Here is a 24,924-nt window from a genome sequence, read left to right on the forward strand (position 1 = left end):
AACATATGAACAAAACATAAGTCTATAATTATACAATTTATTAATAAGAAATGATACTCGCTTTGATGTGTTCAAAAATGTAATAAAGAAACCTATTGTCGAGAAAATGAAATCCATAAAACCTTAGGGACTGTCATGCTTGTTTCATTCGTTACCGGTTACAAAGAAGTTTTGAAGAGACTGGAAAAGAAAAATATATTTTCCAATAGCTGTTTTATGTCAATCGAAAAATAATAACTGTAAATTTAAATTTTAGGAATGGATAAGAAATGGATACAAATAATCTAATCTAATTTTAAATTGTAACGTATTTTTATAAACTTTGAAAACTATCGTTTCTTGAGTGCAGGCTCTAAAAAAAAGCCCATCTCTAAAATCCTAGCAGCTGTTAATCAGCTGTTCTTATTATGGTTCTGCCGAAATGATAACAAATTGTTTTGGAAAATGAAAAGAAACCTAAAAGAATATTAAAATAACTTAGAAATTGACTTAACAAATAACAAGCAATAAAACCTATTGATACTAAAATGACCAAGATACCAAAAGCAGCACTTAGTTTAAAGCAGGTAAGCAGATTTCTAAAGGTTTTGAAAAACCAGTTTTAATCAATATATTCTATTTATCCAAAGTTTATACTGCGCCAAGAGGTCCTGAAGCTCTACCGTGAAATCTTTCGCACCATCCGCCAAGTTCCCGACAAAAACAGTCAGTTGGAGCTGCGATCCTGGGCACGACACGACTTCGAGACGAATCGCCACCAAACTGACGAGGTGGCCATTAAGATGCTCATCCAACATGGCAGACGCAGCCTCACAGAACTGAGGACCAGCCTCCAGTTGAGCGGAGTCAGCGAGGGCAAATAGGAACAATCTTAAAGAGCAATCTTAGCTTAATTTGATTTTATTTTTGAGCTCGACAACCGTACGAAAATAAATACGAGTTAGGACTACGGACTAAGACAAAAGCTTTCGAATCTTTGATGTGCTACAATTCGCTGTGTTTTCTTGTGTTTCGTGGAGGTGAAATAGCAGTCTAGCGTCTTTGGAGGGAGTTGGACTCCCAGGTTCCATTTATCAGTTATCAGTATCAGTTCTAAAGCAGAGGTCGCAGGAAACTCAGCCAGGCCACCTTAAGCAGGGCCAGTCCGAAGAGCAGAGAGCCCACGCTGGTGATGATCACCGAGATGAGATCCCTCTTGGCATGCTGGTCCACTCGGCCCACCAAGAAGCTGTGTATCACGGTGCTGGTGATGTGGGCGCCATCGAAGCCGAAGCAGGGGATGGCATTTATCAGGGCCAATCCTATGCTGAAGACAACGTTGTACTTGAGTAGCAGCAGCCAGGCATCCGGCCACGCTGCCTTCAGGAAGGAGTATCTCGGCACAAAGGCTGAGACATCTACTGTTCGGGTCACATCCCAGGGATGACCCACATAAATCACCGGCGGCAGCTTTTCTCCTCGTGAATTCTGCCGCTTAAACGTCATTATGGCAGTGATATTTCGAATAAGCGGGCGCAGGCAAAAGCCCTCGTTGCAGACTCCTGAGGAACAGTGCTCCGTTACCTCCTCCAGAGTGCGGCGCACATTTAGGCATACGTGCTGCGGCAGCTCCACGGGCACATCACCATTGACATCCTCCACCACCTCGAAGCAACTCACATTGGGATTCAGTTCATCGCAGCACTGCAGCTGTCCATCGATACTGTGATGTGAAATGGCGCTGCTCTCGTCGTTTAGCTGCACAAAGTCCGCACTCACACAGTAGCCCGGCTTGAGTTTCAGGGAGTTCTGCAGGCAGGTCACCCAACTTTCCTCGCTGTCCACCGGACATCCGTTTATTTGGGTGATTTGATTGTCCACTTGCAAGCCGCGCTCCCCTCGCAGCGGAGATTTCCTGGTTAATTCGGTGACCACCACATGCTGGTTGTAAGCGTACAGAGGTGACATGGTGATGCCCACCGTTGAGATTAAGAGGTAGCACACGCCGGCGAACACAAAGTTGTGCCAGATGCCGGCGCACAAAACGCGTAGTTTGCGGAACCAACGCAGGCCGTTTAGGTGATCGTGGGAGAGCTCCGTGTATGCCAACGGCAGGCAAAAGATGAACTGAAAAGGTGAGATTAACATATTAATATTTTCATGAAGTAAAGTTATGGTCATGTTCCCTTCCCAATCCCTACCTTTATACCAAATCCGGTGACTGGCACATCTTCCATGACAGCGGCCAGGGCATGCCCCATTTCGTGGACCACTAGACAAAGCACCAGTGTGGTGATATAGTAGCCGATCTCCTCCAGCGGCAAGTTGACACCGGGCAGCAGAATTTCCAACTGCACGGGCACTCCAACTGGAGAGGATGCAGACGAAGAGCTTTCCTGCTCGCCACTACTAAATATGGTGGCAATGAGCAGGATGAGCCCAATCGGTAGCAACGAAAAGGTGACTAGGACACCGATATTGAAGCTGGTGAGCATTACTCTACGGGTGCAGCTGTTTCCGGCGGATCCCCAACGCAGGAGGGTCCTATTGAAGGCACTTGTGTGCCAATGGAGGCTCATGAAGTTGACACTCAGTCCGGTGTTCTTGAGGAAGGCATCGTAAGGGTAGTGCATGCAGCTCTTAGGGATTAATCATTAGTACTTGGATATATTTGGAGTGCTACAATGGATCTTACTTTGAAGAAGCGGTCGAAGAAGTACAGAACGCCGTAGAGCGAAGCTAGTACTACAAAGAACACCAAGGGATCCATTATTTGTGCGCTTTCAAGAGGTCATCGGAGTTAGGGGATGGTGATTCAGATGGATTGGAACCTTCTTCGGTAGAGTTCTCCGGTTTGCAGGACCACTACCTGCTCGTAGTCCCCTTCCGACCGGGAATCCTGTCCGGAATCGTAGTCCTCCGGTTCCGACTCCAAGTACTGGCAATTCGGTTAAACCCAGTCCAAAAATCAGCATTAATCACGTCTGGAAATCTTGTGCGCAAATTAATCTGCGTAAAAAAATATAAATACTAAAAAGCTAATTGCAATCGCTTACATACTTTAATCGATAGTGGTATAATAAATCGATAGCCGATTGACAAACATAAAAGCGCGCTCAAAGTTTGAAAGTCAAATAAATGTTGAAAAATCGTTAGCTGGTTACAAAAGTATAAGAAAAAATAGTAAAGGGGCCATATAATAATAAATATTTATAGATCTGAAAAGAATACATTCAAAATTTGAAACACAGCATGACAGCGAATATACTGACGTCAAAAACTTCATAAAAATGAATGAGGAAGGACAAATTCCAGATGAGCGAACACGAATTGACATATAGAAGACTTCTGCCGACGAGCCGGGTGGTCGTCTCCGTAATGGCCTGTATATCCTTCGTGTCGGGTGTGACTGCCGGCTACCTTTTCATGACCAGCTTGGCGGGAGTTTCTCAGGCGGTGAAGATTGTATGGACCACTGGATCGGCCGCATATGCCTTGGTCTCGCTTCTGCTTATTATAGGAGTTTGGAAGGTACTTCTGCTCTTGCCCACTCAATGCAGAATATCTAACTAGCTTGTTTTTCTTTTGCAGGTGATTAGGTGGCTGGTTTATCCGTACATGTGCATGCTCCTCATGGCCATTGCCGTATACACGATGATCCTGCAGTCGTTATTTAAGAATCTCCCGGCTGCCGTCTTCACATCCGTGGCTATCAGCTTTATATTCCTTGGCATTGCTTTGCACACGACCAAAACTATGGAAGAAAATCGCAGAAATGCAGCCACTTAACTTTGCAAAGTATTATAAATCTGCGCGTGAAGTGTACTTTATTTATTTTTTCAAAATTGTAGTGTAATTAAAGTTTGACGTATACCTAATAAGAATTTAGAAAATGGCAGAAACCTACTTGGATTTACAAACCTGTATATTTTGGAATATATTTTCTAGGCAATTCAAAAAGGAGTTCTATAAAAAAGGATCTTTATTTATTTTTATAATAACTTACTAACTAATAAATACAATATGCTTATTTTATAAACAGTACAGTATCATTTAAAATATAAATATTGAACCTAATATCAAATACAAAATAAACTTAACTGAGGAAACTGATTCAAATGAGAAAGGTTCCATTCCCAAAATGGTCTGTATTTCAAGGGACCCATTTATAATGGTGAGAAACCACGTGATTCCTTAATTTCTATTGCATGCAATTCATTCATCAGCTGTTGCCAGATATTATAGTAGGTGGTTTCGGGAAGGGGGGCGTTGTAGGCAACAAGCGGCCAAAAGAGCCTAGCAAAACAAAACGAATGAAGGACCATCGGAAGGAAGAGAGGTCCTCCTTCTCCAGATGTTCCTTCCCCCAAACGAAAACCCACCTCCACCTAGCTCACCACAAATATGTTGGGTTTTCCACGGTCCTCCAGAGGACATCCGAATCATCCGTTTAGTCGTGAGCTTGAGCAGCAGCAGAAAAGTCGCATTCGCCGAAAAGGGCAACACACGAAGAGTTTTCACGGAAAAAGGGTTTTGCAAAGGGTTTTCCCCACTCAAAGAAAGTCCTGGCAGCTTCTAGAATATTTAAGGCGCCATTTAGATTCACTCAACGGACTTAAAACATCCAATTCGAACGCGAGATCGGGCAAACTTAATACAAAGGACTTCAGCTGGAATCTGGCCCCGTATCGATTTGTTCCAAAAACTGCATATTCGCCAAAGAGTGAGTGAGAGAGTGCGCTTGTGCTGGAAAAGGAAACCGGAAAGGGGCGACAAGGAAGCGGAAACGGAAACAGCTGCTGCATTAAAACACGAGTAAAAGGGAAACCGTCTGTCCTATTAAAGCATCATGACGCCAGAACAGCAGGGATATCGCCCCTAAGGAAAACCCCTACAAGTTCCTCAAGGAAGCCTTAAAAGAAAAAAGAAGAAGTTAACCAAAATCGAAAGAGTCAAAAACCCCATCAAAACGAAACCGCGAAGGATTCAGTGCCAAAGGAGCCGGGGAGGCAGACGCATCAGCAGAGTATACAAATTGGGCCAACCGGTGAAGGCCCGCGTTCGTCAGCTCTTCAGGATTTTAAGGACCCACAGCAGAGGCAACCCAATGCATTTGGGTGCACAACAGCAACGCCCCAAGCAACAACAACAACAGCGCGAGCAACAAGAGAAACATCAAAGGCGTTTTACGTTCAGTAAAGGACGGCAATGTCGTCCCTGCAGCGTGACTGGCATTTACAGGTGAGTGGTCCCAGTCGCATCCCCTTTTGCATCCCTTCGGGAAGGTCAAGAAACGCCCCTTTCCCCCCACTCGGGGGAATCCCATCTGCCTCGGATTCTGGGGAGTGGGCCAATGGCAACCTTATTGAGGTAGCTGGAGTTTGAGTTCCTTTGGTGAGCATGCGCAGTGGCCAAAAGGCTGATTTACGAGTAGGTAAACATTGCAGACTATACGAGAATGGGTCAACGTCACTAAGGGCATCCATCATAATCACTATCTGAACGGGGACAAGGAAGTAAACAATGCGTGGCCCTGACTGGAGAAGGGATACAGTTGGAAGAGGCTTCAGTCCAACACATTTCATTCAAAACGTATTGCTTACCAGCTAATCGGAAATGGGGCTAGGGGAATCGTCTATTTCATGACAATGTGCAACTTTATTATTTTAGAAATCAAAACCATTCAGGATAATTTATTGACTATACTTAAGAGGTTATAATATGATTACCTTATATATTGATTACTTAATTGTAAGGAAGGTGATTTAGATAATACTTATTCCTTTTTATTAATTTTAAATTCTTAAATTTATTCCCCTAATCTCTATTATAATCTTATATATATTTTTATATACATATAATTCAAACATATTTTGTTGACTTTCATTATAAATCTGCTTTTAACAACCATATACCATTAAAGGGACTTAAAATAGGGATATGAAAAATATTAAAAAATAAGAAATTTGTGGTATATATATCATAGTAATGAGTTTCTTTTTCTTGTAACTCTTACTTACGGTTCCTGAAAAATTACCCTTAACTTATTATGGAATTAACAAGCATATAACATGGAAATGTTTAAGTTATGTACTGCCCTGTCTCTCCCCTGTTGGTTACATAAACTAGTTGTCCTACTTGATGACCTCTGTAACCTAAAAACAATCGTTAGGGTTGGCAGATACTGGCATATATCCTGGGCTCAACAAGTTGTTAGTGGTGCGTAGAATCCGCTCCAACTAGCCACCCCCTCACCTTGACCGCTTATCGTTCGAGGCTTACACACGAGCTACTAACATGGCCCGGAGGCGACTCTTCCGTTTCATTAAGCCCAGGCAAAGGCCTTGAAATGTTGGGAAATTGAAAACAAACAGCGGTTCCCCCAGCGAAAGCTTCCTGACAGCCTAAGCCGGATATCAGCTGTCAGCAGGAGGCGGTCCTGGCGCCCAGGATAAAATACAATACCAGGGCAACTTGGGCTCTGACATTCAACAAGGTCACGGTGCTGGGATGCTGTGACTCATGCTCTTGTGGGGGAGTTGCCAAATGCCAAAAGGCAAGTTGGCCAACGCTCATTAGCCCTGTCAGATGTCCCGCTTCAATATGCACTCGCCTCCGAATATTGCATGCCTGTTGTTTGCCATCCTTCATGGTTATTTTCCGCCATCAATATGCCAGGCAGTTCATTAGCGGCACACTCACGAAATTCGACACACGCCATGACACGTGCACTGGGAAAAAATTATCATAAAATTATATTATTATTTAACAAAAATTAAAATTAAATTTTTTAGTCATGCCCAAAAAGAGATAACAATATGCTTTATTGGAATAAACATTAATAAAACAATAAAGATTAATTTCAATCTCCAAATTTTAAACGACAAACTGACATTTTTGTTCTATATTATTTTTATGGACTTCTCTAAAAATGGTAAATGTATTAAGTCATTTTGTAAATTAAAGTTAATATATATACACTATGTATAATTCAGTCATTAATTTATTAATTCTTTTTATTATTATTCTATGGTTATTCAATTTCTTTCAATGTGTAATTTTTAAGGTAGTTCCAAGGGGTTTCACGGCAGATAAGGGATAGAAATAGGGAAAGCGGAGTATAGAACGTCACCTGTTTTTATAGCAAATGAGTTTAACCAGTGAAGAGCCCCAATCCCTCCTTCCAATGGTCTCACGCGTCGCATACTTGATGTTTGTTGCCTAACAGAATATCAAATTACGTATACGTCAGTGCAAATACTAAGAAATAGGTGTGAGCCGGATAACAAAGAAATGAAATGAAAAGCTATTAGGAAATGAGTTAATGTAAATTATTAAAGATTACGAAAGTTAATGGTTGTTAGTAAATATTTGTAGGTGCAGGTAAAGCAAACTAATTTGGAAAGTGTTTCAATGTCACTTGCAAAACGATAAAATAGTTAATCTAAGAGATTATAAAAAGTCATGAGTATGTTTTTCATCTATGGGCCAAGCTCAATAATACCTAGGATTCATTTCCCATTTCGTACTTTTCTTCGAGGGCTTAGCCAAGTTTGGCGTCGTTCCATTCGGCCTTATCAGCACGGGTATTTCCTGGCCCTAGCCTTGGGCTCGAACGTTGCATCAGCCTTGGATTGGAGCAAATACCCACTCCCCGCTGGCTGCCAATCGAACCACCCATCAATTTCCGGCAACAAAGACAGAACCCAAAACGCTATAAGGCAACCGCAGGCCAGACCGCCCCCACCTTGCACTTGACCCTGAATCGTCGGAAAATTGCTGTTTTGTTGTAGGAAGTGGGAGCGGATCCCGCAGACAAATGGAGGGGGAAATGGAAAATTCCCAGACGTCATGCCAACCCGAAAGGCACAGCATGCACCTGCAGCTGGCCATCGATTTAACAAAGTACATATAAACAAGAAAATCCTTTCGTTCCGTGGGTAATTATGGGCCTCGAAGGAGTGAGAAACGGGGGAAAACTGGATGTTAACTCAATTAAACAAAACGTATTGCATATATTAGGGCGCTGCAGCGACATCGTCTATAAGTCGGGAGATCGCGTGCGCTCCTCGCATTTCGTTTAGCAATGCAAATTGGGCTAAGTTGTTGCTTCCTTGACCCGCCTCCAGTCGATTTGTCAACAGGCCCGCATTTATGGCAAGCTAACCTATTTTTTAATGGTACGAAATGGAGGCGGAATTTTGGATGCATGCAAATTTGCGACATTAATTTATAATAACAACTGCTTGATAAATACTTTCGCAATTAAACTTTGTTAATTGGAAAGGCGCAGCTATTTAGGGATTGTCAACAAAAAGTGGTTTACCTAATAGGGAAACATTTGTTGGATTTATGTTTTTTTTGTTCCCACTAATATCTCATTCTTAATTGTACCTTTTTTGCTAATCTCAATTTTTTAATCAAATTTAATTAATTTTACTTAATTTGTAGACACAGACAATATATGTAGACGTATTTTCCGGATCAAAATTAATGAATTGGATTTTCTTAAAAGGAGTTTTCGTTTTATAAACTATTAACTTAATTAAAAAAGGATTAGAGGTAAAAAGAATATTTATAAGGCTCTGGTAAATGCAATGTAACCTTTTTATTTTTATTTATTTATTAATTTATTCACAGGTTAAAAGGCAATGGAAAATTACCTATAATCTATTTTTCTTATTGCAGCTATAGCTAGTGTGGCCTTAAGCTACGTTTATTATATAATTATTTACATTTTTACGTTTAAAAGATATGTGCAATCTAATAAAATTGTAAAAGGTTTTAGAGAGTAATTGAAAGTATCAGTAAAAGTCTTAGCAGCTGAAAATATTTTTTAAAAAACCCATGTATTTAATGTGCTAGACTAATATCTAGAGTTTTACTTACCTAATGCTATTATAATAATTTCCCTTCGCAGGGTTCCCGGGGATCGGTTTACTGCGCGAGTGAACCGGACCCAGCTGGTGGAGTCCAGTACGAGTCGGGAGGGCGCCTTCTCCACACGAATCCGGCTGAGGGCGCCGGCGGAGGGGCGGGCGTGGCCGGATCAGTTGACGGAGTGGGCCTCGAGTGCGGCTCCCTGTTCTCGGTGGTATCGGCGCCACCGGCCCCACTGCCCGACATCGTGGTGCCCACCGAGCTGGGTGCCAAGCACATGGAGTCACTGGGTCTGCCCGTCGCCGCCTTCCGCTCCGGATGCTGCTCGCCCAGCGCCTCGCCCATGCGACGACCCGCCACCCTCAGCCTGGACACGCAATGCTGCCCGAGGACCCTGCACGCCAGCCTGCTGGAGCACCACATCTCCGAGCTGGAGGAGGACGACAACGAGAACCTGCTGACCGTGTCCAGCATCACGGCGCGTCCGCTGATTGCCAAATCGCACGAGCTTCGCTGCAGTCGAAAGTCCGGTTCCGGATCCGGTTTGAATACGGCCCGGAGCAGGTGCGTCCGTCGGGCCAAGGAGCGGGAGCGAGACAAAATGGCCGTTCCCAAGCGCAGCAAACCGGTGGCCAAGGATCGGGACTCCTCGACGACCACGACGGAGAGCGGTGGTGGCAATGTGGAGCCACCGGACGGTGGCTACGGCTGGTTCATCGTCTTCGGTGCCTTCTCCGTGCAATTCTGGGTGGCCGGACTGGTCAAGTCGTATGGCGTGCTGTATGTGGAGATCATGGAGACGTTTCCCAGCTCCACGGCCACGGTGGCCTCCTGGATACCGGCCATCCTGTCGGCTCTCTGCTTGGTCCTGGCCCCTCTGTCGAGTGCACTGTGCCAGCGATTCTCCTGCCGTGCGGTCGTCTTCGTCGGCGGCATCTTCTGCTCCATGGGCATGGTTCTCAGCTACTTTGCCACCAGCTTGCTGCACCTGCTCTTCACCTTTGGCATACTCACAGGTGAATGAGTGCACTTATTGCATGAATATAATTATAATTTGGCGATTGCACTATACATACAGGTCAATAAATATAAATACATATTTCCAAAACAATGTTCTAAATATATATTTTTATTAAAATCAATACTAAGAGCTAAAGTATTTTTATCAAAATTCAAAAGAAAGTAAAGAGCAGTTCAACGCAAATCACTATATTTTTTTGAAATCACCTTTAAATGCCATTTCAGGTGCATAAAAGTATGCAATGAATAGTGGATAGCCGACGTTCTGAATGAAGCCATTGTTTTAAATATATTGTTGCATACTTTTAGACACAGAAAAGAATTTAAAATTGATTTCAAAACCTTTGTGACTGATGTGTGTGCACTCCATCTACTTTAGAATAAAATATAATATTTTATATAAAAGCAATACCATCCGGTTATATGTAATTTCGAGTATTGCATATATTGTTGCATTCCCTTTGTGTGCATTTCCTATACTATCTGGTTAGGATATATTTGTATAGGAAGTTTCTTATAAAAATAATAGAAATATTAGAAAGAATATAAGTTTTATTGTTGTTTATTGGTTGCCTTTTTATGATGTAGGGACCAATTAATTCAACATCTTAATTTCATTTACCTTCCATAGGAATTGGCGGAGGACTCTCCACGACGCCGGGCATAGTGATAGTGTCCCAGTACTTTGATAAGCACCGTGCCCTGGCCAATGGCATTTGCGTGTCGGGCACCGCAGCCGGCAGCTTCATCCTGCCCGTGCTGATAAAACACCTGGCGGAGAACTGTGGCTTCCATGGAACCCTTCTCATCCTGGGCGGCTGCATGCTGCACGTCTGCGTCTCGGCCACCCTGTATCGCCCGATCAGTGCCTACACGGATCAGGATTCGGGGCAGGTGCAGGAGGAGACGGCGAAGCCCCTCAACGAGGACATTAATCCAAGCACCACGGGCATCCTGACCACCTCCACCTACCTGGACACCTGCGAGGTGGGTGCGGGCCACGAGCTGAGCGACAAGTTCATCGAGCACCTGTTCCTGGAGGAGTCCAAGAACCATCTTAACTACTATGCCAGCAAGCAGCCAGGTGGGTCACGTATATTGTTTGCATGGGAGTTCTGAATAATAATCCAATTCTAACCTTAGCCCAGGACAAATCCGCTCAGGAGAGCGACGATGAGGTGAAGGACATCATTGGCGAGACCACCTTCATCAAGCCCATGAAGAAGGTTCGCAGCTCGGGCCTCCTGCACTCCGTGGAGGATCTCAGCACGGACTCCACTTGGGTGTACCGTAAGCACTCCGGCACGGACTCGAATCGGGGAAGTCGCCGGCGACGCAATGTCTTTTCCAACGACGAGGTGATCTCGAAAATCCAGGCCCACCTGGAGAAGCCTCTGTCGCCGCCGAGTGTGGTCAGTCGGGGACTCAGCAAGAGCATGGAGATACCCACGCCGGTGAGCAACCTCAGCGATCTCAAGCAGCAGTCGTCGGAACAGGCGGAGCACGGCATCCTCGACTCCCAGCTGCTGGAGTCCACCGATGGCGACTGCCATGGTGTGGCCGATGAGGATGACGAGGACGACGAAGAGCAGGGACCACGCACTTGCTGTGAGCGCATCGAGATGTACCTGGACATTAGCCTGCTGCAGGATCCGAGCTTCATCCTGATGTGCCTGTCCGTCACCCTGATGTCCGTCGGCTGTCCCTACATGCTGTACTACCTACCCGCCCACGTTATCTCGATAGGTAGGTTCTTTTGGTGGTCGTAGCTACCCTATTTCTTAACTTTCTTAGTGAAGAAAATTAATTATTATTATTAATTAATGATTAGTCATGTGTCTTGTGTTGATCTATCGTAAATATGAACTTAATATCAAATCAAGCGTTGAAGTAGTATACAAAACAAGAAAGGAAGTTAACTTCGGCAAGCCAAAGTTTGTATACCCTTGCAGTTATAATTATTAAATTTAACAAGGAAGAACGCTATAGTCGAGTACCTCGACTATTAGATACCCGTTACTCAGCTAAAGGGACCAAAGGGAAATGGAGATATGCAAGCAGCAAAGCGAGATTGAAATGCGCCACCTATCGGCGGAAGACAGATTTAAGCGTTATGGGCGTTAGAGTGGGCGTGGCAAATTTTTTTTTGGATCAATCGATAGGTATTGACGAGACCAATACAGTTCAGTTAAAATTTTGTATCTAGCATGAAAATTGTGGGCGCCACAGGCTTAGGCGGTTTGTGGGCGTTAGAGTGGGCGTGGCATATTTGCGTAACAAACTTGCGCTGCGCACAAGGCTACGAAATCTAAATCTGAGATCCCAATTCTCTATCCTTGATAGTTTCCGAGATATCCACGTTCATATTAACGATTTCTTGAAGTTTGTGGGCGGTTTGTGGGCGTAAAAGTAGGCGTGGCAAATTTTTTTTTGAGTCAATCGATAGGTATTAATGAGAACAATACATTTCAGTTAAAATATTTATTCTAGCATCAAAACTGTAGGAGCCACAGTTTTGGGCGGTTTGTGGGCGTTAGAGTGGGCGTGGCACTCTACTGAAACAAACTTGCGCTGCGTAAGAAGCTCAGGAATCTGCACGCCAAATCTCAATAGCCTAGCTCTCATAGTTTCCGAGATCTCAGCGTTCATCCGGACGGACAGACAGACGGACAGACGGACAGACGGACAGACGGACAGACGGACAGACGGACAGACGGACAGACGGACATGGCTAGATCGACTCGGCTAGTGATCCTGATCAAGAATATATATACTTTATGGGGTCGGAAACGCTTCCTTCTGCCTGTTACATACTTTCTGACGAATCTAGTATACCCTTTTACTCTACGAGTAACGGGTATAAAAATACAAAAAATGATATTCCCAATAGTCCCAATAGATAATATGTCAAAAAACACCAAACTAAAATTTGTTTCATATTATTTTCCCACGAATTTTCCGATCGTTCCTATGACAGCTATATGATATAGTCGTCCGATTTTGATAAAATTAAATTCGAAATTCAGAACTAACTAAAAAATGTTATTTCCAAGCGTAGGAGGTTATATGTTAAAAAAGACCGAAGCTATAATTTGTTTCATATTATTTTCCCACCAATTTTACGATCGTTCCTATGACAGCTATATGATATAGTCGTCCGATTTTGATAAAATGTAATTCGAAATTCAAAAGTAATTAAAAAATGTTATTTCCAAACTTAGGAGGTTATATGTTAAAAAACACCAATGATATAATTAAAAAAATATTTTTTTCCGATTATTCCTATGGGAGCTATAAGATATAGTTGTCCGATCTGGCTGGTTCCGACTTATATACTATTTGCAAAAGATATAAGACTTTAAGGAAAGTTTCAGGCCGATAGCTTTAAAACTGAGAGACTAGTTTGTAGAAACGGACGGACAGACGTACAAACGGACATGGCTAGATGACATATATACTTTATGGGGTCGGAAACGTCTCCTTTACTGCGTTGCAATCTTCTGACTGAAATCAATATACCCTCTGCAAAGGTATAAAAATGTGATGTACGGTATTAGTCTATTAGGAAAACACATTTCGGCTTAAGTAGGGTGCTACTGTACCGAAAGTTCCTTATCCCAGGAATATCCCGAAATCCGGCCAATAAAAGTTATAGAAGGATAAAGCTGCCTTTTTTTGTCACCAGAACAAGCGAAATCACTTTTATGACCTTTTTTATATTATTTCGGCACAAGGTTTCAAAAATATATAGGTATAATATATAAATATTCTCGTAATAATATTTTTTATAAAAACAATGGTATTGTTTAGCATATTATATTTATCTCTTACTTGACAATTTCCAGGTTACAATAAAAGCGAGGCGGGATACTTAGTGGCCGTCAGCGCAGTCCTGGATTTAATTGGGCGTCTGGGTCTCGGCTGGCTGTGCGATCTGCAGCTTTTCGATCGCAAGAAGACCTATACCTTGTGGTGGGTAAATAAAAGATGTTAATTTATGATCCCAACTAAAGTGATTTCTCTGTATCGACAGCATTTTGGGCGCTGGGTGTGCCGTACTGACGATTCCCTTCGCCAAGACCCTGGTTTTGGTGGGTCTGTCAGCTGCTGTTTACGGATTGTGCCTGGGCAGCTGGTACGTCCTGATGCCCGTCCTCCTGGCCGATATATTCGGGACGGATAGAATCAGCTCGAGCTATGGGTTGGTGAGGATGTTCCAGAGCATCGGAGCCATCTCGGTGCCCCCGCTGGCGGGACTGTTGCGGGATCTCTCCGGGGACTACGAGATCTGCTTCTACTGCATGGGATCCTGCATGGTGCTCGGCTGCACTCCGATGGTCGTGTGGTTCGTCCTTGAGGCCCGCAACCACCGGCTGTTTGTCCAGCGCGAGGAGGAGGACTGCGAGGAGGCCTAAGAATACGCGGTTACTAATTAGTTGGTTGGCCCATAAGTTAATCGTGTTTTAGTAGCGATCAAATACTAGTTGAGTTCCTGAGTTTCAGAGTTCGAATGCCTCACCGATATTGCTGATTCTACCAGTTACTATTAATACTATCCGAACGTTCTCATCCCTCATCATCTTATCCACTTCATCCACCCACTCGCATCCAAACGCTTGTTATCCTTCAGTTGAGCAACTGCAAAACGATGTGTAAGATGATATTCAAACGAAGAAACCAAACAACCAACAAACAACTGAGCACCAAAAGTTGCGCAAAAGAACTGAGTTAAAAAGACATGAACTACAAATACCCGTATATAACTTTATAATATGATAGTTACGACGACCCATGCCCGATTAGATGTTATATAGGCCGACTATAGTTCTAGGTTCGCATGCCCATATCAGAGAGGACTCAACGTGGGAGGAAAAACAGAGAGGCTACAAGGAGGTTTGACTTCAAAACATCGCATTATCCTAGACTTAAAATAGTTGTTGTGAGACATTTACCCAAACAGAGAAATACCAAATAAACATAAACACAAAATCAAAAGCGAAAAGGAGACTTATTTTTATGGCAAATTGTGGAAAAAGTCAACCTTATTTTTAGCACGATATACGAAACTTTCAAATTCGATAACAATGGCTGACCGCACCGTTATTTTTTATGTACCTTCTTAAGAATTCGCGGTTTGTCAGGGAAACTGTTTTCGAAAAATTCGTGGGTGAAGACCGTAAACTAAAATTTTACCATTATATATACATTGAGTTTTCATTTTTTATGGATAGTTTTAAAGTGTAGCTAATTTATATATTTGTATATTTAATTTATCCTCCTAGTAAGATTTCGTTTGAAATAATAACACGATGATACGGTTGCACAACGTAAAGTACTATTCTTAAAGGAATAATATAATTAAATTCCATTGGGTTAGTGACTGATCTAAAAACATTTTGAAGTAAACAGTCCAATTTGTTTTATTCTTATTTCATACATTTTTTTGGATGCCACATAAGTTAGCATATTAAACCTTATTACTTATCTTTATCGAAAGTAGGCGTTTAATTACTTGATATAATTTAAACAGTTTATATGACTTATTTTTAACATGTTTCCTTGGTGAAAATGGATAACTGTCAACAACTACTGGTTGCAATTTATTTTAATACATTTTCTTAGTGAATATGGAAATTTTCACTGTGACGGAGAACAATTGTTGCATGAAAAGTATATTTCCTTTGGGGATAGTGAATGCTGCTCATGGAACCTTCCCACGAGCAGAACCCACTATCTATATGATATATAGATAGTGTTCATGGTCATTCCGTTTTTCGCGTAAGCAAACGTAAGCAACCGTAAGTGTCAGTAAAAAAGGGAGATAGCAACAACGTAAGAACCATCGATAGTTCCATCACTACGGTCATAACGTTTTCGCGTAAGCAAACGTAAGTGTCAAAAAGCGAGGTAAAAGATTTCTGCACTTGCTCTTCGAAAAGAGAGAGCGTGAGCGAGAGAGCATCCGCCGGGAATCAGATGAAAAAATATCGATGACATGTCGATTACGCACCGTTTCTCTAAATTTGGTGATGTGACAAAACCATCGATTGTCTCCAGAAAACATCGATGTATCTAATAAAAAATTTAAAACATCGATGCATCGATGTTTCCATCGATGTTTCTCCACCTCTAGGCTGAATGCAAGTTCGCGTCTTACCAAATTGCAAATTTCGCTAAAAAAATCAGCATAGTTTGTATTGTTCGCACCGCTCCACTCAACTTTCACCACTGCTTGTCAAGAATCAACTGCGAACATGGATCTCAGCGGTCCACAGACTCTGAACCAAATACTTCAGCCCGACGAGCTGAAACTCGTGCCGGAAGATGTCCAGAAGAAATTGTCGGCGTACATGAAAAATTTTTCGGATGAGTACTGCAAGGAGCGAGCGGCCGCCAATCGGTTGGGTGAGTTTGTTAAATAATCATAAGTATAGTCCGCCTTAAGTCGTACATTAATTTGAACTGTGCAAGTATGTACATAAGTGTGTGCCCTTGGGACTCCAAATTTTCTTGGCTTGCCGGCTCCTTTTGGAGAAGTTGTATCTGCTGGCAAACGAAGCCATTGCAGGTCCTACAGTCCAAACTTACTTTATATAAAACATGTGTATGTTCGTCGATCTCTTCTCAATCGCTTCCATGGCTGCCCCAGTACATTTTCTTTGAAATTCCGGCTTCTTGCTCTTTAAACAATGGCTGCTGCACATATGTATCTTATTTCTGGCTCACTTTTACCAGCAGACGGTGTGGTAACACTGGCCTGCCCCTTTTTCCCACCAAAACATTTGAATCGCAGCAATATTTGAATCCTAGAGGTTTCGTGGCCTCCTCCGATATGAAACCTTTTTCAACGGTTTTAGAGTTAGCCCAAATATAGACAAATCCTTTTTTGGCATTTTAAAAGATATTTTAAGCTTGACATCTGCTTTCAAGAAGAAATCATTTTGCAAGTCAAACGATTTCTTAAAGCGATTTCGTTCAAATCCTTGACACGTTACTAAAAAGAGGGTACAGGTACCCATTTTTCAATTTAATAAAAACACTCTAGAGACAAACTTGTAAGTTTCTTTAAATTTAACGAGCCCGAAAGACTTTAAATTATACACAATTCAAATAAATTAAGCTATCAATAAAATTAGTTCAACCCAAAGCCCATGTCCCTTCCCTAATTAATACCCAGTCGAAGTGATCAATAATAATTTTCCCTTCCTATAGCTGAAGCTGAGAAAAAGAGTGAAGAGCTGGAGAACAAAATGGAGGACTACCTGGCGAAATTCAACAACTTTGAGCTGAACGTCAACGAGCTTCGCTCTCAGCTGGACCAAGTGACCGCGGAACGGGTCCAGCTGATTGACACGGTCGCCAGCTGCGAGCAGACTGTGTGCCAGTTGCGCAAGGAGAAGACCGCAGCCGTCGAGGAGCGAGACTCGCTGATGAAGGTCATCGAGCGCCAGCAGGCAGAGCTGGAGCGATTGAAGCAGGATCTGCACACCTATCAGCAGCAGCTAAGTAGCGCCATTACCGCCAAGTGCGAGGCCATCGCCCGCGTGGACGAGATTCAGAGCAAGGAGGTGGCCCTGGAGCTCAAGGAGAGCCGCATGGAGAGCGAGCGCCATATGCTGCAGCAAGAGATCCAGCTTCTGAGCGGAGACCTCAACAGAAACCAAGCCGAGCTGCAGAACATAAGGCGGGAGCACTCACTGAACGCCATGCAGTTGGAGAGTCGGCTCAAAGAGAAGACCGATGCCCTGAAGCTGGTCCAAAAACAGTATGGACAGGCGGTAAAGACCATCGAAGAGTTACACCGTAAGGTAGAGGCCCAGAACGACGTGACCTACAAGCAAAACCAGGCTACAGAGGAGTACGTGGAGAGGTTGAAGAAGGAGCTCGAAGCCAAGGAGAAGCTTTTCAATATCTTCAAAAACACCGAGGCCGACCATCTGGCCCAGCGGGAAGAACTCCTGCAAGGCATCGCCGACATGAAACGCATGCTGGAGGAGAGCGAGGAGCAAGCTGTCCAGTTAGAGGCGCAAATGACTACCCTTAAGCAGGACCACGCCGCTGAGCTGGAGGAGCAAAACAAAAAGATTGAGAATATGCAGCGGGAGTTGGCCGGTGCCAACGAATTGCTAAAGGAGGCACAGGAGAGCACCCTAGAAAGCGCTATCTGTAAGCTAGCACCTAGTGCAGCGGTGACCAGTCGCCTCATGCGCTCCGATCTCTCGCTCACCGAACTGTACTCCATGTACGCCAGGAGCAGCGAAGAACTAGAGGCGCGCAACCGCGAAATCGAACAGATGAAGCTCCAGGTTAAGTCCATCATGGCGGAGATCAGCGAGAATGCTCCACTGTTTGAGAAACAGAACTCCGACTACCACAAGCTAAAGGAGGCTCACAACCGGCTCTTGGAGGAGCACGAAGAGTTGGCCGAGCGAAAGATCACCATGGAACACGAGCTGGAGAGGACTCAGTTCAACCTTATACACAGTCAGAAGGAGAACAAGAAGCTAAAGCAGACGCACAGCGATCTCAGCCGGCAGGTATGCATGCTGCTAGACGAATTGAACTGCTTAAGGGCCGGAGTGCCACTCATTCGTAACCAAGAACCTCGCCAGTCGATCACTAGCGAAAGTGTTATCAACGATAATTTGGTAACCTTCAGTTCCATACAGGAATTGGTCGAAAGAAACTCTCATCTGCTGAATATGTCCCGCGATCTTGCGGAAATGTTGGAGGCGAGTGAAAAGAACCAGGACAAACTCTTGCTGGAGCAGTCTGAAAAACAGATAAGCAAGCTTAATGCGCGTTTTGCCGAAATGGAGGAGATCTTGGCGCAAAAGAACAACACAGTCACCACATTGCTTTCTAAATGCGAACGCTACAAGAAGTTCTATTTTGCGGCTCAGAAGAAGCTGGGTCAGAGGACTGTGGATCTGGACGACTCAAATTTGGAGCTTAACGACTCTGTGCTCGAGACTTCAACGCAGTCGGCCGCCAAGGCGGAGGAGAACAGCAAACTGGAGAGAAGGGTGCGTCAGCTGGAGCAGCAGCTGGAAGAAGAAGTCAAGAAGTATGCAGCTCTGAAGGAGAACTACGACTACTACACCAGCGAGAAACGCAAGAACGACGCCTTGGCCCAGGAGCAGTTCGACTCCATGCGCAAGGAGGTCCGGGAGCTGACCAGTAGTAACTGCAAGCTCATGAACGACACTTTGTTCCAAAAGGGACAGATCAAAATGCTGACCGAACAATTGGGCACTTACAGGGATGAGGTATCCACTCTGGAGGAGCGCACCAAGAATTACGAGAAGACTATAGTCAAGCACGAGCAAACAGTGCACATGCTCAAGGACGAAGTAATGGCCGCCCACCGTAAGCATGCTGCGGCCGAATCGGAGGCCCACAGCCTGCGCCAGGAAAATCGCATCCTGAAGGACACCTCTTCCCGACTGCAGATCGAGAAGGAGAACTATCTTCGCGAACAGAAGAGCCAGTCGCTGCTCTTGAACAGTCTGGAGTTCATCAAGACCAACCTGGAGCGGTCCGAGATGGAGGGACGCCAGCGCTTGGAACAGCGTTTGGATGAAACAGTGCGGGAGCTGTCGGCCCAGCGACGACATTTCCAGGAGGAGGAGGAGAAGTTCCGGGAATCAATTAATGAATTTAAGCGACAGGCGGAAACGGCCATTAAGCTGAAGGAGGAGGAGAAGCAGATGGCTGAGAAGTGGCAGGCGGAGCTTACTGTCGTCCGCGAAGAGCTGACTCAGAAGGTGAACCAGGTCAATGACTTGAGCAAAAAGCTACAGAACAGCCTTACGCCTTCTCTCAACGAAAATCCCATCGCGGCAGCCAATAAGCGAGCCCGGGAGTTTGAGCTTAAGCTGGACCAGGCCACGGTGGAGATCCAATCGCTCACCAAGGAGCTAGCAAAGGCCCGCGAGCATGGCGAGCAATTCTACAAGATGTCCCAGACTGCCGAGGCTGAGATCAAGCGTCTACATGATCTGCATAGCGAATTGGTTGCCAAACAGGAGGAGGAAATCAAGAAGCTCCAAAGTTCTGAAGCCGAGCTAAAGACCCGAATATCCGATTTGGAGGCGGAGGCGATGCTGTCGAATGTTACCGAGCAGAGCAAGACAGTCAACCAGTCGGGTCAGTTAAAGTCGGCCCAAGAGGAGCTGAAGAGTGTGTTGGAGAAGCTCACGGATGCTAATCGCACCATTCGAACGCTGCGTAGCGAAAACACCTCTTTGGCTGAATCCCTCAGTGCTGTGGAGGTGAAGTACGCCAACGGAATGATTCAGCATTCTGCTGACATCCAGGAGCTAACTCGTTACAAGGCGGAATTCTTTAAAGCCAATGATGAGCTGAATCAATTGAAGTCTGGTCGCGAATCTCTGCAAGCGGCCTACGACGAACTCCTTCGCTCTAATGCCGAGGCTCAGAAGCTGTTGGACAAGGAGAAGGAGGAGTCAGAGCAGCGTGTCAACGATTTGCATGCCCTGACCGCCAGTTTACATGATCAAATCGAAGCACTGACCACCAAGCTGGCAGTTCTCTCCAATCAAAGCCAAAACCCGAACACTTCTTTAAATGACTCTGTAATGGATGCAGATCAGAGCCTGAATGTCTCTGGACAGGCCATTGGCGAGGAGGGAAGGAACAACGAACAGCTTCTGAAGATCATTAAGTTCTTGCGCAGGGAGAAGGATCTTTTTGCCGCCAGGCTGGACATTCTCAAGGCCGAAAATGCCCGTTTGATGTCGGAACACACCATTCAACAGAAGAAGGTCGATGAACTAAACGGCTATTTGAACCAAGAGCGCGCCAAGAGCCAAACGGACGTGGTGTCGGCTAATAAGCACGAGGAGGTGCTGCGCAAGATCGAAACCCTTAACGCCATTACTGACAGTAATCGCATTCTGCGGGAGGAGCGCAATGCTTTGACTCTTCGCGTCGCCGAACTTAACGAGCGCATCAGCAGTGTGGAGAAGGAACTGTTCCCGCTCCAATGCAGCAACAAGGAGCTGGCTTCGAAGATCGAGGAGATTAATGTGGAGAACACCTCGCTGCGCACAGAGGCCATCAAGTGGCGGCAGCGTGCCAATGCTCTCGTGGAGAAGAGCAACCGCAATCCGGAGGAGTTCAAGCGTCTGCAATCTGAGCGCGAGCACCTGGCTAAGTTGCTTACAGCCGAGAAAGAGCTGAACAAAAAGCAAGTAGATGAGCTGACCTTGCTGAAGCAGCGCATGGACACAGAGATCCCGTCGCTCAACAGACACCTGCAACAACTGGACGATGCTCGCAAAAAGCAGGTCGATGAATTCACCAACCTAAAGCAGAACAACACTCGGCAGACGCAGGACATTATGGAGCTGAAGAACCGTCTGCTGCAAAAGGAGGAAGAGCTGCTGAAGGCCAACGAGGAGTTGGAGACGAAGGACAAGACCATAGCGGACAAGGACACAAAGGAGCTGCAGCTACGCAAACTGGCCAAGCGCTACAAAGACTTCTATATGGGACTTCAAGCCCAAGCCGGAGGAGCCGAGTCAGTTGCGGAATTGGAGAAGGTTCGCAGCGAGCTTGAAGAGATCAATAACCAACACCGAACATTGAAAGAACAGTATGAAAAGGTTACCAAAGAATGCGAGGAGCTAAAGAAACGCACAGAGCCAGAAACGGATGCCAGTACCGTGCGTCAGGAATACAAGGCCAAGTTGGACAAACTTGTTGTGGACCTTACTGTGGCTCGTACTGATTTGGCCAACCAGGAGACCACCTTTGCCGGCACCAAGTCCTCCTACGACGAGACAATCGCTCGTCTGGAGAAGGAACTGCAGGAGCACATAGCCGCCAACAAGGATGTAAATCAGCGACTCACCCGTGAGAACGAATCGCTGCACATGAGAATTAACCAGCTCACCCGTCAGCTGGGATCCCAGCAGTCCACCAAACCGTCGACCAGCTCCGTGGCCGAAAAAGGCAATATCTCGGAGAGCTCTCCGCGCACTGCCAACGTCAAACCCATGTCAGGATCAGCCACAGTGCAACAATCGGCCACCGTGACTCCCTGGCGTGGAGGCGAGACTCCTTTGGCCAGCATCCGACCGATATCGGTGCAGAACAGCCGCACGGCCGCCATTTTGCCTACCAGCCAACAGCCCCCGGCGGGATCTAGTACGTCCACCTCTTCGTCATCCTCGTCTTCATCCACTTCCACCACATCAGCTTCGGCCAGCGGAGGCAGCTCGGCGGTGGCCCAAACCGCTTTGGTGCCACCACAGCAACAGGTGCACACCACTGGAAGCGCGGCTTTGGAATCGATGGCGTCCTCCTCGCCCACGTCCTCGCATACGGACTACATGCCATCTACCAGCTCTGCGTCTGTGGCCGTGGCTGCTATTCCACCAATGGGCGCCTCATCCGCGGCCGAAAGTTCCCAGGAGGCGGAGAGCATTCAACATCCACAGCAGAACGATTCACAGCTGTTCGTAGGCGGAGCCCAGCAGCAAGTGGTGGCCCTTGTGTCACCGCGCGTGGAAGGATCCTCTTCATCGAGTTCCACGTCGGCTCCGAATGCCACAGCTCCCAGTGTCCAGGACGGCGGCAATCAGAGTCAGCAGCCCAGCACTTCGGGCAGCAGCAGCAGCTCATCCACGGTGGTGAGTAGCCACAGCAGGCACACGCCGTCCAGCAGCAATGTGACAACCACCCAGGCCGGCTGCTCATCCCAGGGCATCAAGCGTCCACGGGATGTAGAGGGTGACTCCTCCACCACCAACGAGGAGGGCCTTCCCGAGAAAATGCCAAAGATGACGAAAAGACTTCGCGGTCCCACGCACAGTGGAGAACTGTCCGCCGGACACATAGGCGATTCCGGAATGGATGTTGATCAGATGCCAACCTCCTCGCAGCGCGATCAGGAGGATGACATTCAAGTGGTTGACTCGGACGACGAGGAGGACGTTCTGGCTGATGCCGACGATGGCCCCATTGATGGAGGCGAAGCCGAGCAGGAGGGCTATGAGGATTCTTATGAGCAGGATAACGAGATGGACGACAACGAGGGTGCCGACGATGACAATGACATTGCTGTGGATGCCCAGGATAACAACGAGGTGGACATCGAAGAGGTGCCGGAGCAGCACATGCAGGCGCAGGAGGAGAGCCAATCGCTGGACAGTCAGGCAGTCGCGACCGCATCCGCTTCTGCTCAGGAGAACAACCAGAGCCAGGCCATAACCAGTGGCAGTGGAGAGTCGTCGAATCCGGTGACCCTGCCGCAGGCTGAGGCCTCCAACTGGAAGCAGGCGGCTGCCTCAACGTCCACAGCAGCTGCGCGACGCAACGAAAGGTGGGTAGAGAATTTTTATTCGATGAGCGGAACTAATTGAACACATCCCAACAGCTCGGTGGAGATTGTCAGCTCACCCCAAGTGTCGAACTTTAGTGAGCAGCCAGCCCGCTTGGAGACCGCCGAAGTCGATGGCACCGGCGAGGTGGCCGAGGGTGCTCCGCGTGAAAGCGCAGGGCCCAGCGATGAGGGAGCTGCCACCGCCAGTTCCCCACAAAAGCAGGGCGAGGCAGGAGAGAGCAGTGGAAGCGACGCCAACAAAGCTGCTGACGAGGGTGATCACGCTGGAGGAGCAGAAAACGCCAGCGAGGCGGATGAGGCTTTTGCCGAGGAGACAATGGCTTCGGGCCAAGGAGAAGACTCTCAGCCACTGGGAAATGATAGTAAGTTGGAAAAGAAACACGTTTAAAGAGCGAGCAACTAACCAGAGCACCCATGCAGATCCTAATGTGGGCACCAGTCAGTCGGAGGTGTCACATAACCAGGCCAATCTTGACGAGGGCAACCCCACCGAGGACAGCGAGGGCGCCGACGGCGTCTCCTCCGAGGGTGAGAAGCAGGCGGTGGGTGTTGAGGTAAGGACGCGTTCTTGTCAAGAATAGCACTTTCTCTGGTGGCTAGTTACCGGTGGAGGAAAGCAGGTTGGTCCGAATGAGACCTAGCATTGAAAAGAATGCCATTCCCAGATTATGGTTCAAGATATTTTTGTTTAAAACTGACTACTTGATTTGTTAGCTTGAGTGACCATTGACTGATTTTTCTTTGTAAAATATACATTTACTAACTAATTACATTTGATTTGCATTTATAAAAGTCAATTTATTTGTTTTAAACAAGGTAAACTGTTATAAAAATATTTTGAGTATTTATTTCTCAACCGCTAATGAAGCCTATATTTACTGCAACAATTTCTATATATCTTGTTCATAACATAAATTTGATATCAGTATACAATCCCGTGTAAGATCTAAGACCTAGACCCTAGTCAGCTTCGACTGAATACTAACTCGATCGCTTTTCCTGTATTTCAAGGAGGAGGGTCGCGAAGCGGAGGCCACCTCGCCGTCGGAGAACACGCGTTTTCGCACGCTACGCAGCGCGGTGCCCACGCGACGCGGAGGACGCGCAATGATGCGCGGAGGCAGCCCCAACAACCAAAACCGGCCACAACGCATCGTCTGGCAGCGCGAAACGTCGCCGGGAAATATGCAGCGGGACCAGATGCCGCCAGCCAATAATCGTTTCGCGCAACGGGCCCGCAGCCGCCGTCCTATCCGTCGTCCGTCCCCAAACAACTTCAACAGCGGCGGTCGTTTCCCCTAGGGCGAGGATATCGGCGGACCCGCAGACGAAAGTCCGCTGTAGGCTGACTATAATCATTGCGTTTACTGGGCTAGAAATAAGTCTCCTCGCATTTAATTATTATTAGTCTAAGTCGACCCACAGCTAAGTTTATTACTCAACATTCTCCCGTTTTGCATGTCTTGATATACTGCAGCTGTCAAGGCGCAAAGAGCTTCGGTTCTTGTACATTCATTTAGCTATAGACTTCTGAATAAACATATATGTAATGGTCACCATTCGATTCACCTATCCTGGGAAAGGGGGCTAGGATTACAAAATTGCATTTCGTGACTAACAGAATATGATGGTTTAAATTCTGCAATTCTTTAAAACTTCGATTTTTTAAGTAT

At 45.9% G+C, this 24,924-nt stretch overlaps 5 protein-coding genes across 5 annotated transcripts; 4 read left to right on the top strand and 1 right to left on the bottom strand.

Annotated features, from left to right (window-relative positions):
• The first annotated feature begins 399 nt into the window (after nt 1–399).
• Nucleotides 400–990, top strand: LOC119551359 (LYR motif-containing protein 2). The gene is made up of 2 exons (XM_037860680.1): nt 400–566; nt 630–990. The coding sequence occupies exons 1-2, from the start codon at nt 528–530 to the stop codon at nt 861–863; spliced, it is 273 nt and encodes a 90-aa protein (XP_037716608.1). The 5' UTR covers nt 400–527; the 3' UTR covers nt 864–990.
• On the bottom strand, nt 883–3,832 carry LOC119551357 (membrane-bound transcription factor site-2 protease). The gene is made up of 5 exons (XM_037860678.1): nt 3,252–3,832; nt 3,040–3,197; nt 2,675–2,988; nt 2,181–2,618; nt 883–2,106 (listed from the first exon to the last, which is right to left on the bottom strand). Exons 3-5 carry the CDS (start codon nt 2,747–2,749, stop codon nt 1,093–1,095), a joined length of 1,527 nt encoding a protein of 508 aa, XP_037716606.1. The 5' UTR covers nt 2,750–2,988; nt 3,040–3,197; nt 3,252–3,832; the 3' UTR covers nt 883–1,092.
• LOC119551358 lies at nt 3,206–3,817 on the top strand. The gene is made up of 2 exons (XM_037860679.1): nt 3,206–3,510; nt 3,571–3,817. The coding sequence occupies exons 1-2, from the start codon at nt 3,274–3,276 to the stop codon at nt 3,766–3,768; spliced, it is 435 nt and encodes a 144-aa protein (XP_037716607.1). The 5' UTR covers nt 3,206–3,273; the 3' UTR covers nt 3,769–3,817.
• A 613-nt stretch (nt 3,833–4,445) lies between the features above and the next one.
• LOC119551449 lies at nt 4,446–14,869 on the top strand. The gene is made up of 6 exons (XM_037860792.1): nt 4,446–5,220; nt 8,900–9,875; nt 10,511–10,963; nt 11,023–11,625; nt 13,725–13,851; nt 13,913–14,869. The coding sequence occupies exons 1-6, from the start codon at nt 5,188–5,190 to the stop codon at nt 14,292–14,294; spliced, it is 2,574 nt and encodes an 857-aa protein (XP_037716720.1). The 5' UTR covers nt 4,446–5,187; the 3' UTR covers nt 14,295–14,869.
• Nucleotides 14,870–15,998: 1,129 nt separating this feature from the next.
• On the top strand, nt 15,999–24,807 carry LOC119549113 (nucleoprotein TPR). Its single transcript, XM_037856866.1, has 5 exons — nt 15,999–16,284; nt 17,092–23,230; nt 23,285–23,613; nt 23,672–23,805; nt 24,263–24,807. The coding sequence occupies exons 1-5, from the start codon at nt 16,134–16,136 to the stop codon at nt 24,551–24,553; spliced, it is 7,044 nt and encodes a 2,347-aa protein (XP_037712794.1). The 5' UTR covers nt 15,999–16,133; the 3' UTR covers nt 24,554–24,807.
• The last annotated feature ends 117 nt before the right edge of the window (nt 24,808–24,924 follow it).

The sequence above is a fragment of the Drosophila subpulchrella genome, chromosome 2R, assembly GCF_014743375.2.
Source record: "Drosophila subpulchrella strain 33 F10 #4 breed RU33 chromosome 2R, RU_Dsub_v1.1 Primary Assembly, whole genome shotgun sequence".
NCBI classification, from domain to species: Eukaryota; Metazoa; Arthropoda; class Insecta; order Diptera; family Drosophilidae; genus Drosophila; species Drosophila subpulchrella.

Excerpts from the sequence above, each read along its gene's own strand:
- LOC119551358 (XM_037860679.1), top strand. The coding sequence starts at position 3,274 with ATGAGGAAGGACAAATTCCAGATGAGCGAACACGAATTGACATATAGA. Across the intron at positions 3,511-3,570 it reads TTATTATAGGAGTTTGGAAG|GTGATTAGGTGGCTGGTTTA; the intron begins GTACTTCTGCTC and ends TTTCTTTTGCAG.
- LOC119551449 (XM_037860792.1), top strand. The coding sequence starts at position 5,188 with ATGTCGTCCCTGCAGCGTGACTGGCATTTACAG. Across the intron at positions 9,876-10,510 it reads CACCTTTGGCATACTCACAG|GAATTGGCGGAGGACTCTCC; the intron begins GTGAATGAGTGC and ends TACCTTCCATAG. Across the intron at positions 11,626-13,724 it reads CGCCCACGTTATCTCGATAG|GTTACAATAAAAGCGAGGCG; the intron begins GTAGGTTCTTTT and ends GACAATTTCCAG.
- LOC119551357 (XM_037860678.1), bottom strand. The coding sequence starts at position 2,749 with ATGGATCCCTTGGTGTTCTTTGTAGTACTAGCTTCGCTCTACGGCGTT. Across the intron at positions 2,619-2,674 it reads TCTTCGACCGCTTCTTCAAA|AGCTGCATGCACTACCCTTA; the intron begins GTAAGATCCATT and ends TTAATCCCTAAG. Across the intron at positions 2,107-2,180 it reads TCACCGGATTTGGTATAAAG|TTCATCTTTTGCCTGCCGTT; the intron begins GTAGGGATTGGG and ends TCACCTTTTCAG.
- LOC119549113 (XM_037856866.1), top strand. The coding sequence starts at position 16,134 with ATGGATCTCAGCGGTCCACAGACTCTGAACCAAATACTTCAGCCCGAC. Across the intron at positions 16,285-17,091 it reads AGCGGCCGCCAATCGGTTGG|CTGAAGCTGAGAAAAAGAGT; the intron begins GTGAGTTTGTTA and ends CCCTTCCTATAG. Across the intron at positions 23,806-24,262 it reads AGCAGGCGGTGGGTGTTGAG|GAGGAGGGTCGCGAAGCGGA; the intron begins GTAAGGACGCGT and ends CTGTATTTCAAG.
- LOC119551359 (XM_037860680.1), top strand. The coding sequence starts at position 528 with ATGACCAAGATACCAAAAGCAGCACTTAGTTTAAAGCAG. Across the intron at positions 567-629 it reads CAGCACTTAGTTTAAAGCAG|TTTATACTGCGCCAAGAGGT; the intron begins GTAAGCAGATTT and ends ATTTATCCAAAG.